At 33.0% G+C, this 11738-nt stretch overlaps 2 protein-coding genes and 1 long non-coding RNA gene across 7 annotated transcripts; all 3 read right to left on the reverse strand.

Moving 5' to 3' along the window:
* Positions 1–997: 997 nt before the first annotated feature.
* On the reverse strand, positions 998–2935 carry LOC106402519. 5 transcript variants are annotated; one of them, XR_001280733.3, is made up of 5 exons: positions 2324–2897; positions 2180–2204; positions 1764–1854; positions 1401–1626; positions 998–1295 (listed from the first exon to the last, which is right to left on the reverse strand). XR_001280733.3 is itself a non-coding variant. In XM_013843273.3 (5 exons), the coding sequence occupies exons 1-4, from the start codon at positions 2414–2416 to the stop codon at positions 1435–1437; spliced, it is 453 nt and encodes a 150-aa protein (XP_013698727.1). In that variant the 5' UTR covers positions 2417–2935; the 3' UTR covers positions 998–1295; positions 1401–1434. The 5 variants fall into 5 exon arrangements, 3 of the variants coding, with proteins under 3 accessions (XP_013698727.1, XP_048607538.1, XP_013698726.1); XR_001280732.3 differs by having other exon boundaries at positions 2330–2895; XM_013843273.3 differs by having other exon boundaries at positions 1401–1473; positions 1541–1626; positions 2180–2935.
* A 2213-nt stretch (positions 2936–5148) lies between these two features.
* On the reverse strand, positions 5149–8283 carry LOC106403161 (probable fatty acyl-CoA reductase 4). The gene is made up of 10 exons (XM_013844002.3): positions 8129–8283; positions 7632–7735; positions 7253–7455; positions 7045–7145; positions 6744–6936; positions 6504–6665; positions 6352–6433; positions 5922–6191; positions 5619–5746; positions 5149–5516 (listed from the first exon to the last, which is right to left on the reverse strand). The coding sequence occupies exons 1-10, from the start codon at positions 8202–8204 to the stop codon at positions 5357–5359; spliced, it is 1479 nt and encodes a 492-aa protein (XP_013699456.2). The 5' UTR covers positions 8205–8283; the 3' UTR covers positions 5149–5356.
* Positions 8284–9676: 1393 nt separating this feature from the next.
* LOC106402584 lies at positions 9677–10568 on the reverse strand. The gene is made up of 3 exons (XR_001280740.3): positions 10309–10568; positions 10134–10212; positions 9677–10038 (listed from the first exon to the last, which is right to left on the reverse strand). It is a non-coding gene; the product is annotated as an uncharacterized LOC106402584 (long non-coding RNA).
* Positions 10569–11738: the final 1170 nt, after the last annotated feature.

Raw genomic sequence — 11738 nt, forward strand, 5'->3', positions numbered from 1 at the left:
CAACAAAAATGGTATGTTCCTCATTCTAAAACTCACCAACCTCTCTTTAATCTCTTTGAACTTATAAACACCAAACTTTATATCAATTTATTGTTTTTGTCACATGTCTTTCTCACTAGTTTATCTTGTTTTGCAGGTTTTTCATCACATGGTTCTCATCTTCCACTCATTTGAAGGTAGATCTATTAATTTTAGATATGTATTTTTGTGTGTTCTATAAAGGTAGATATATCTAATCTTCCGCTCATTTTCTCTGTTTTTAAGTCATTTGAACGTTTTTGGATATGCATGATTTTCAGATCTGGATTTGGATATGCAGGTTTTTCAGATATAGAAGACTTCTGGGACGACTTACTTGTTAGTCGTCTAAAATATAATGCGCTAGAAGACTTCCAAGACGACTTACTTGTTAGTCGTTTAAAATATAATATGCTAGAAGACTTCCAAGACGACTTACCTGGAAGTCTTCTGACGGAGTCTTTTCACATGTCTCCCTTTCATAACAGATCTGAACGTTTTGGTAAGCTTTTATATATGATTTTTCTTCATTTGGTAACTTCATGTTGCATAAAGTTCTTACTTTTTTCCCAAACTAAAACTCTCCAAACCCATTCTAAGCTCTTTGACTTGAAATCACCAAACTTTATATGAATTTCATTTTTGTCTCACGTCTTTCTCACTAATCTATCTTTTTGTTGCAGGTTTTTAACCAGATGGTTCTCATCTTCACTTCACTACAAGAAAACGTCTCATATGTAGCATGAGAAAAACGCTATTGCAAGATAGCGCAGCGTTATGGCGAACACTGTATCTTCTCCCACAATCTTTTCTTGAGCACTTTGGATAGCATTTTTGCGCATGCTATGTTAAAGTATTAGTTTGATAGCGTTTTTTAGTTGTGCAATTGTATAACTTATAATAGCAAATAATAATTGCTATTATAGCATTATTAAAAAAAAAGAAAAATTATATATCAAAATTGTTTACAAAATAAAAATATTTTGAAAAATATTATTTGATATCGAAATTGTTTACAAAATAACCAAACCTAAACAAAAACAAAACCAAAATTTTATTTGATATCAAAATTGCAACACAGGAGCTTCTTCTTCTCCTCCTCTGGTAAGCAAGCTATGTTGTCGGACTGGAAGCAGAATCAGTCTCTGCAATGATAAAGGCAAGGCCGCCATGAACTCGCCTCAGGAGCTTCTTGTCTCTCTTGGCTTTGCACTTCCAAGTCCTTCGATGATCCATCACCACTTTCTCAAGCATCTAAACCTACTGTCTCTTTGCAGCTGCAACAATACATCAAAACTTGTCTCAGATTATTACCTCCGGTTAATAAAACGTCCAAAGTTGGGTCATAGAGATGTCTGCCAACTAAATTTTAAGAGACTAACCTCATACTTTCTTTCTCAAGAGCTAAAGCACAATTTATGCTCCAGTAACCCAACCCAAGTGCACCTGGATGAGCTGTGAAAATAATAATTAAGCACGAGTCAAAAACACTACTCGAATAAACAGCAAAGGTTAACAACACCTGAAAGAGTTTTGGCTGTAGAGTTGGACCAAAAACAAGAGCATTCTCTGTCACACCCTTTTGAACACTCTTGGAACCTTCAGGACCTACAGAATTCATTGGGCACATGATTGTTAAACTTCCAAACAATTCTTAATAGAAATACAAATAGGAGAGGAAGCTAGTTTTTTTTTTTAATTAATAATTCATAAACATAAGCCAAACAGATGATAGGAAATAGTACCAGGGAGAGCAAAAGCAGTTGATGTTCCTGTCTGCTCAGATCGCCATGGAGGTTGACTCACAGGCTCTACACCTCCAAAAGCAACTTTTCTCTGTACAATAAAACTTGTAAAAATCAAATATTTATATACACAACTCAGTACTCATAGCAATCAGTGAAACAAAGAGAGTTTATGCAAAATTAAAGGGTAACTATAAAACTGAAACTTGAAGTTCGAAGCTAATTGACAAGTTTGATTTGCATAAGCCCTCGGTTTAGTAAGTGAAACACAGGAAGAGAGATTAGCAAATCAAACATCTTAATTAGTTTGGATAAACTTGCAATCGTGACGATTGTGGTAGGAAGGAAAGCTAATGTCAAGATCGAAACTTAAAGTTGGAAGCTTTAAGCAAAAGGGAATATGGGTTTCTATTTACCTTATGGCTGAGACAAATCTTCTTGCTGCAAGAAAGAAAATAGTGAAGAATTTCTATGATTAGTTCAAAAAAATTGACGATTGGAGAGCCAATGAGTCCAGCAGCAGAAGAAGAAAAGCATGTTACAGACATAAAAGACATGACCTTTACCATCAAACACCACACGAGAAACAATAATGAGGCTACCACTATCGACGCCTTGGAATGTGGCTTCGAAAGCTGCTTTGGCGGCGGCATCTTTCACTCCTTGGTCCTTGATTTGGGCGTCTTCTGCGTGTTTCATCCAGAAGGGCTTACCATCGTTAGAAGCCATAAAAATATGTAGCGACCAGCACCAATCTCAGATTAACACTGCCGCAGAGCTAAATCCCTGATTCGAAAAATGATAATTGATAAGAGCAGAGCCTACGATTCCGTCACGGAGAGAGGACCTTAGTCGATTTGGGGCGGAGCACAGCGAGCAGATCTGGTGGAAGGTCGGGATTAAATGGCCATAGAGAAAGGAAGAGGAGGGAGAAAGAAGAGAACGGAAGAGTAGGGAGATTTTGAGATTAGGGTCGAGAGATTGAGATAAGAGTTTTGTATTGAGAGAGAACCTCGATAGATTTGAAACAAAGGGAAAAAAAATTGAGAGTGAATTTTGAGAGTTTGAGAGGTAGAGTTAAATTTTTTTTTGCTAAGTCTTTGCCGGGTTTCGCTAAACTAATGAAATAATTTTCCCCCTAAACTATACATAGCGTTTCAAGATGAGAAAAAGACAAAAATAACACTCAAGGTCAAAAATCACAAAAATAGCACTTAATGTTTTATCAAAAGTCACAAACTTAGGGTTTAAAGTTAAAGGGTGGGGTTTAAGATTTAGGGTTTAGGGTTTAGGGTTTAGGGTTTAGTGTTTAGGGTTTAGGGTTTAGATTTTAGGGTTTAGGGTTTAGAGTTTAGGGTTTAGGGTTTAGGGTTTAGAGTTTATGGTTTAGGGTTTAGAGTTTAGGGTTTAGAGTTGAGAAATGAGGTTTTGGGGATAAGATTTCAAATTTTGAAAAATAAAAAAATTAAAATTTTCAAAGGATAAACTTAGAAAGGTGCTATTTTGGTCATTTTAGTTTTTGAGTGCTATTTTTGTAATATAAACTTAGAAAGGTGCTATTTTGAAGATTTACCCTTTCAAGATTATAAAAGCTATATAAAAATAAACTTCTTTAAAAAGCGTTACATGCTTTTGAGTCCGAAAAATAAAACTGCATATTATAAAACGCTATCGTAAAGTAAAGATTATGTCAAATATAGCATTCTTCTTATGCTATCTTTACTTCATCCGCTTGTAGTGTTTGGATATTTACTTTGTGTATTCTATAAAAGTATATCTATATAATTTTTCACTTATTTTTTCTGTTTTAAACCATTTGAACATTTTTTTACATGCAGGTTTTTCAGATTTGGAGCAGATTTTGGAAGATTTATGGGAAGTCTTCTAAAATATAATGTTATAAGACTTCCAGGAAGTCTTCCAGAAAACTTCCCATAAGTCTTACAGAAAACTTCCCATAAGTCTTTCAAAGTCTTCTAAAATATTATGTGCTAGAAGAAGGAAGTCTTCTGACCGAGTCTTCTTCCATATCAAGTGGAGTCCAAGCTTGTCTCTGTAGAAGAATGATCTATAATAGTTTTGTTTTTGGTATGTTTTGTGATTTGCATGTGTATTCCTTTAATTATGATTTTTTTAGTAAATTTGAAGAGATATTAATAAAAAATTTGGTAAATATGTTCATATTTCACAATATTATCTTGCCAAAATTACTTGATGTAATTGACCAGAATCTCGGAATAAAATCATGAACGACTTCAATGTAAGTCATCGGACGGACGACTTACGTGTAAGTCGTAATAATTTTTTTTTGTTTTATTTTTCAGTTGCGTAACTAACCTGAGACGACTTCCATGTAAGTCGTCTAGGTATAACAAAATATTGAGTTTTTAATTTTCTACTCGACGGCTTACATGTAAATCGTCCAGGAAAAGTCAAATTTTCTGACACAATCCAGTCAAATGCAAAACTAACCCGTTTACCCTAGACGACTTACATGGAAGTCGTCTCGAATTTTTTTTTTAACAAAAAAAGATGGACGACTTCCATGTAAGTCATCTATAAAAACACATTTAAAAGTCAATTGCAAAACTAACCTCTGCAATGACCAGAAGACTTCCATGTAAGTCGTCTACAGCTAGACGACTTACCCGTAAGTCGTCTAGACGAACAGATCTGAAAAAAAAACTGATTTCATAGTTTTAACCAGTGAGATAACTTGTTTAGCACACATAAGTCTTCTTCAAGCACCCAGAATCTCAAACAAAAGTGACCCACCAAGAATCGTAAGCTTCAATGGCTCTATTAACCATAAAAATTTTAGAATCATAATCTTGGGGTTTTTTGGTGAATATGGAGAGAAAGTGAAAGAGATGTTGTTTTTAGTTCATAAGAATTGAGAAAGAAAGAGTGTAAATCGATTTTTAGGTACATTAAGAGCTTCGAATTGGTTGTTCATGGTGGTTGGTGTATTGAGGGCAATGACAATGTTGTGAATACTTGAGGAAAATGAGGATGATAGAGTAAAATATGCATTTTTGAAAAGAAAAAAAAGTGATGGCATTTTCGTGAATAATCTGAACTTTGGGGATGAAAGAGGCATGTCAAAGTTCCAAAAAAAACATGTGTTAGTTTTGTGTTTGACTTCAAGTTTTGAGTCATATTTGCAAAACCCCAAATATATAATCATGTTTTTTAAACATAAAAAATATTATATAAAAAATGTAGTTAGATTGTAATATATTGTTTCGGTTTTATAGTTTAACAAATGATATAGTAAATATTACTATTTTTCAAAGAAGTTTTAGTGTATTTAAGTCATACAACATTTTGGAAAGTTGTTTTATTTACTTTTTTTATGAATTTTTTTTTTGAATAAGAGATATAATTTAGCCTTACTTAAAATAGTGAGAAATTATATTAGCTTTACATATTACAATTGTAATAAATTATATTATAAACATTATATAACATATAAGAAAAATAATAAATAAATCTATGACATAAATATTATATATAACAAATTGAAATTTATAATCTGCGCGTAGCTCGGACCGACCGTAGTATAATATAAAAGAAATTATTGCATAGAAGCTTCAATTTTGTAGCACATAACTAATGAGGCCGGGAATATGAATGTTCGTGATGTAATCTTCCCAATCAATAGACTTGGGGTCAAATTCAAGTGAACCAGATATTTCTTTATTGATGTCTTGTCTTTTCAACCTCATTCGCTCAGTATTCATATCGTCAAATCTGCAAAATAATAATGGCGAAATCGATTGAGAAAATTAAAACTGAAAAAGTAAAGATTCAAAAATTGAAATTATTTGTTGAAAGTTTTAGATGGATACATACATTCCCTTAAACAACACATAAGGTCGATAGAGGTCGACAAGCCGCATCGCCAGCTTTATTTTGCGGTCAATGTCTTTGTATTTATTTCCATTCCACCATGGATAAACTATGTTTATCAATCGCAACATCTGGTAGTGAAAAAATAATACCTAAAAGTTGTTATATACAATTTAATAAAACTTTTTCCCTCTTCATTATTTTTTTCCGAGTCTCCTAAGTTACATGATACCAAGATTTTAACATTTGCCTTGCTGTGTTAGAATTATAATTAGCATTAGTTAGTGAAATTAATGCAAATCATACCTGCAAAGGTAGCTTGTAACGAAGGGTCATGTAGAAGCTGAACTGAGACATAGTGGACAAGATCGTTCCTTTGGAGACTATGATTGGTGACCCGTCTCGTCCAACAAGAGGGCTTTTAGTAAAATAACGAGCCGCGAGGTCGTGAAGCTGTCCGAATGTTATTGGATTCTTACAAGAGGAGCCGACATGGTACACGTCCTGAGAGCCTGACTTCCCGGCGTGTATTGCCACTGCCATGACCATTGCATTAGCGACCATGTCCACAGGTATCTATGAACGTTGATTTCAGTGCACCACAACAAAGTAGATATATAGTCAGCGTATGTATTGATTTATAGATGAATTAACAATATGTACTGATTAATTTATAATACCAAAACTCAGGCTAGATGATCTTATATGCCAAAACCCTAAACGAAGTTGAACTTACAAGATCAAGGACTGAGTTTGAATCCGCAAGAAAACATTTAAGCCTTCCTTTGCCATATGCAACAATCACACTATCTATGGTTCTGCACATGATTAGAACAAAAATATTATTATGAATCTATCAAGTCCAAATGGTCTATATTATTAATCTACCTTAGCCCTTCAATCCAACCGGGAAACGGTTCTGAAAAAGTGCTAGTGATCATCGTGGGACGGATGATAACGAGAGGAAGGTTTTCTCTATGGTTACCAAGAAGCATCTCTCCCATTGATTTGGTAAACACATATGTGTTTGGCCATCCATGAAGCGTCGCCCTAATAAAGAGTAATTTTATTCAACTTCAATGGATATTGTCAATTAATATAAGAACTAGTTTGTAATTTTACACTAACCTTGACATTCCAAGATCTTTCATGGACTGTGCAATCTCTTCTTCGGAACATTCTTGTTTCTGCAGTTCTTTCAGCTTCTGCTTCATTAGCTCCATTTCAGTTTCAATAACTAATTTTCCATTAGAGTTCAACGTTTCTCCCATTTTGAATGTTTTCTCTGGTAAGATTCCAGGCTTTTCTCCACAAACATACGCTACAACATTACATCCAGTAAATAAGGATACACACATATATAATGAATCAAAATGATATGAATACGTATTCTAGCTTTCGTGAGAGTAAATGGCATTATAGAACTCACCGGTGGAGACATGGAGAAGCAACTGTCCTTTAACACACTTCTTGGCAAAGTTGAGGACGTTGAGCGGTCCAAATGTATTGATGCTAAGACCAACATCATATCTTTTTATACATATTAAAAGTTGAATTTTTATGTTAGATTTCAATATTTGTTATAGGATAAAAAGTTGAATAATCCATGGATCCACCAGTATATATTCGTTCTACACCTTTCATCGAAGTTCGTTGTGGCAGCAACATTTACAATGATTTCTATCTCATTCCACATATGTTGTAAGAGATCAGAGTCCTTCAGTCCCAGATTGACAACAGAAATATCACCCGGAATCGGGACAACTTTTTTTAACACTATTTTCAAATTTGCATCACCTAAATCGTTCCTCAACACTCTAAAAAGATCTTTTTCCAAAACCTGTTGTATTATTGCATGCATGTAAGTCAAATAATACTCTCAAAATAAATGACTAAATGTTTTTTTTTTTGCTAAAAATAAATGACTAAATGTTTACATAACATTTAGTTATAAACCTCATAGATATTCATATAAATACTGATTTATGTCTAACGAAATGTTTAAGCAATTTATACCTCAGTGCGAAACCGTTCCATGGCGGATTCATTGTCTGTTGATCTCAAGAGAAGGTAAAGCCTCTTCACGTCTGGTTGTACCCTCAATATTTTCTCCAAAAACACTATTTACATATTATTAAAAAAACTATTAATTATCTTCGAATCATAATTACTTTATAAAAATTATTTTGGTGAGGATACTCCGGATAGGTGGAAAGTACACGTATGGTGTAAGGATCACAGAAAAAAATAACGAGATTGAACAACAAATGAACGAAATGAATAAAGATAACACCAACGATTAAGTTATTATTCAGTACAACAAGTTCTCATGTGTGGCATGCAAATGAAATCCAAAAACCGTAATGAACCTTAGTCACTAAAAACATTGGCAATCAAATTGGAAATGAGTGACATAATCTTCTTCGTGGTTCATAACATAACAATCAGATAATCGACCATACTGTAAGATATCCAATTCATGTCAAACTGGTGACATACCAAAAAGAGAGTACCTTTGGCAAGGAAACCAGGAACACCGGTGACGAGAATCGTCTTGTTCTGGAAAAATTGGACGCACTTGGAGTCCATTGAAGAGAAACTCAGGCACGAACAAAATACTTTGTTTTTGGTCACAATACCATGGTTGAGGTACGATTATATAGAAATGTAATATTGACCCATATTGTTGACCCATCATATCTACTATTTGCAGATCTACCTACGTTTACTAGATAAACCAATATTTAAGAATATTTATGACTAAAAAAAAAAACATTTTTTTGGTAAAGAAGAGAAAAAAAAAAGAAAAAAAAGAAAAAACATTTAATAAGTATCAAATAACAATTTTTCAAAAAAAAAAGAGTATCAAATAACACATCACCAACTAGAACGTGCTCTGAAAAATTCGTCGCTCCAAAGAGAGACAGCAAAATATAAGTATGTGCCCCCATCTTTTTATGCGAAACCAAATTAACATGCTTTAATTAGAAATCGCGTGCCTAACTTTTAAATCATTAGTCAAAGTTAAAATAAACACAATTAAATGTTGTCAGATTTAATATGTAAGAACTACACAACATTGCAATTTTATTTTTTCTTTTAAGTTATTTGAAATTATGATCGTTACTGTAGATTTTAGTTTAGTTCCTACATTTATATGATTTACTATGTATATTAATTAACATATTTTTATAAGGGCTTAACACTTAATTTTGATTTGTTAGTGACTATTACTATATATTTTTAGATAGTAATTATAAAATTAAATGTTTATTTAATAATATTATGAAACTGTACGTGGCCACAAAAAAACAAATAATGGATGTCAAATAACAAGATATTTGCGAAGGTTAAGGAGACGTTTTATTACGGAACACCATAGAAGGGCTATCTTTAAAAGAAAAATAGTAAAGGTAGGTATACCAATCAACCTTCCCCATGATAGTAAGGAACAGTGTTTTCGACAGCTTACCTATGAAGCATTCAGATTGTGGACCGTTTCAAAACAAACGAGTATATTTTAGTGGTGTAAATTATTATCAGATATTTGAGAGTTTTTATGTCAACTGATAACTGAGAGCTTGTGTGGTGCATTCTTGTGGTTGGGCATCTATCAAACCATAATAAAGAAGAAATATTGGGATGATGAATGTGGGTGGACCTTGTGATGAAGTATGGTCACTTAGGCATTAGGATGATATGTGATTCTTCTCGTATTTTTCTCTCTGATTTATATTTGGAGACTGATCACAGCTCTTGGTTCCTTACGGGTCATAGACACTCACACTACAAAAAAAAATGTTCATATTCTTAGCATAAGAAAACATCTATCATATGCTATTGTTAACATTATTAAAACTGCTATGTCTGCCCCAACTATCTTAGGTCCGCTCTCTATTATAGCAATTGTATAAATGCTGTTAAACTAGGAAGATATGATAGCGTATATTAATTATATTTATAAAATTTATATATTTTACAATAATTTAGTTTTAAATTAGAATTGATATATTAATTAATAATGGTTTATTGGTTTAATTCGGTTTACAAAATAAAATGAATTAACCAAATAGAAATATGTTTTATAAATTTAATCGGTTTACAATTAAAGAGATTTAGAAAACTAAACCAAATCTAGTTAACAATAAAATTTAACTAAAAAATATAACCTAACCCTAAACCTAACTAATGTCACTGCCGCCGCCTCCCTCCAACGAGAGTACATCACGAGAGCTCCAGCACACCGGAGCTTGGACCTTCTCCACGCCGCCATCGTGGTCGTTTCCATGATGCCCCATCTCATCCATCTTCTTCGAGATCTACCGCCGAAGCGACCAAACTCGCCGCCTTCCCCTCTTCTTCTTCTACCTCTTCCTCGGATCTATGCACCACCACCAAACATCATCTTCTCTGCCTCATCTACCTTTGTTTACCAGAAAAAAAAACGAAATCAAAACAGAGAGAGAGACAGACACAGAAAGAGAGAGACAGAGGGAGAGAAGGGAGATAGAGAGATACTCCGGCGGCGTCTTCTTCTTCTACCTCTTCCTCGGATCTATGCACCACCACCAAACATCATCTTCTCTGCCTCATCTACCTTTGTTTACCAGAAAAGAAAAACGAAATCAAAACAGAGAGAGAGACAGACACAGAAAGAGAGAGACAGAGGGAGAGAAGGGAGATAGAGAGATACTCCGGCGTCTTCTTCTTCTCCGGTGAGCCTCGGCGCTTCGTCCCAGCGAGTCTCTGTCTTCGTCGTCTACATTAGCATCTCCATCCTTTCTCAGTTGACCAGATCTGAAAAGTAAGACATGAGAGAGTTGGTGAGATTTCAAGCGTATAGAGATGGAAGCGATGAGAGAATCAATCTCGAGAGAGAGAGAGAGAGAGAGAGGGAGCCAGAGAGAAAAAAGAAAAGAATAAAGAAAAAGATTAATCTCAACCGTTGATTTATTATAATCCAACAGCTGAGACGGTGATCCTTGTATATGGTTCTGATTGGACAAAATAACTTTATCTTTCTTTTTTATTTTCTTTTGTTTTGTCTTTCTTTATTTGGTAATTTTTTGCTTGTAATTTTTCTAAGTTATGTTTTATTCAAAATTTATATTTTTGTAGTTTATAATTTATTAAAAATTAGGATTAAAATTAGGAAATATATTTGCAGTTAAATTTAAAGTTGAATAAATTGTGAACAAATATAAAGTAATTAGATCATTGAATAAAGTTTTAAGATTAATATTTATGTTAAGAGTATTTTGAGTAAAAAAATTTGGGGTTGGGTTTAAGATTTGTATTATTTTAAAAATTTGAGTGTAGAGCTATTTTTAAGATTTTTAGATTTAAGTAGAGAATATTGGATTTGAATTTTAATTTGTGAATTTTAATATATGGTGTTTGGAGTTAGCGTAAGATTTGAGTTTTAAAAAAAATTGAAAGTTTATATTAAGGTTTGATGTTTAAGTTTGAAAATATTAGATTAATATTTAGATTATGATTTGGACGTAGGTTTTAGGGTTCGAAGTGTGATGTTAAGGGTTGGTTTTAAGATTTTGAGATTAAAATTTGAAAATAACTAAATTTTGAACTTTTTTTAAGATTTGGAACTAAAATATGAACAGTATATGGGGGTGTTGAATACAATATGTTAGTGTTTATATTTATAATTTGAATTATAAGGTTTATGTACAAAGTTTATGTATAGAGCTTAGGGTATAGAGTTTGACTAAAGATTTAAGGTTTGTGTTTTGGAAATTAAAGACTAAGATTAAAAGGAATAGCTTTGAGTTTAAGTTTATAATTTCAGGTTAGGGTTTAAAACATGTTTAGGGTTAAGATTTCAAAGATTAGAAATTGATTTTTCATAACAGTTTTTAAAATAATGCTATCGTAATGTGCTATTGAAAAAAAAGAAAAACATATGTTTTGGCGCGTGGCTAACTTTCACCTAAATATTAGTAGTATTAGTGATTTTCAGTTCCCGCTCACTAATTTTACACAGCAGCATTAATAAACTGCTATTAATATAAATTTCAATTTTTTTTTGATTTTTAATAGCAATTCGTAAAACAACGCTATCATAATATGCTGTCAATACCATTTTTTCTTGTAGTGTCAAGATGG

Source organism: Brassica napus, chromosome C3 (assembly GCF_020379485.1).
Source record: "Brassica napus cultivar Da-Ae chromosome C3, Da-Ae, whole genome shotgun sequence".
NCBI lineage: Eukaryota > Viridiplantae > Streptophyta > Magnoliopsida > Brassicales > Brassicaceae > Brassica > Brassica napus.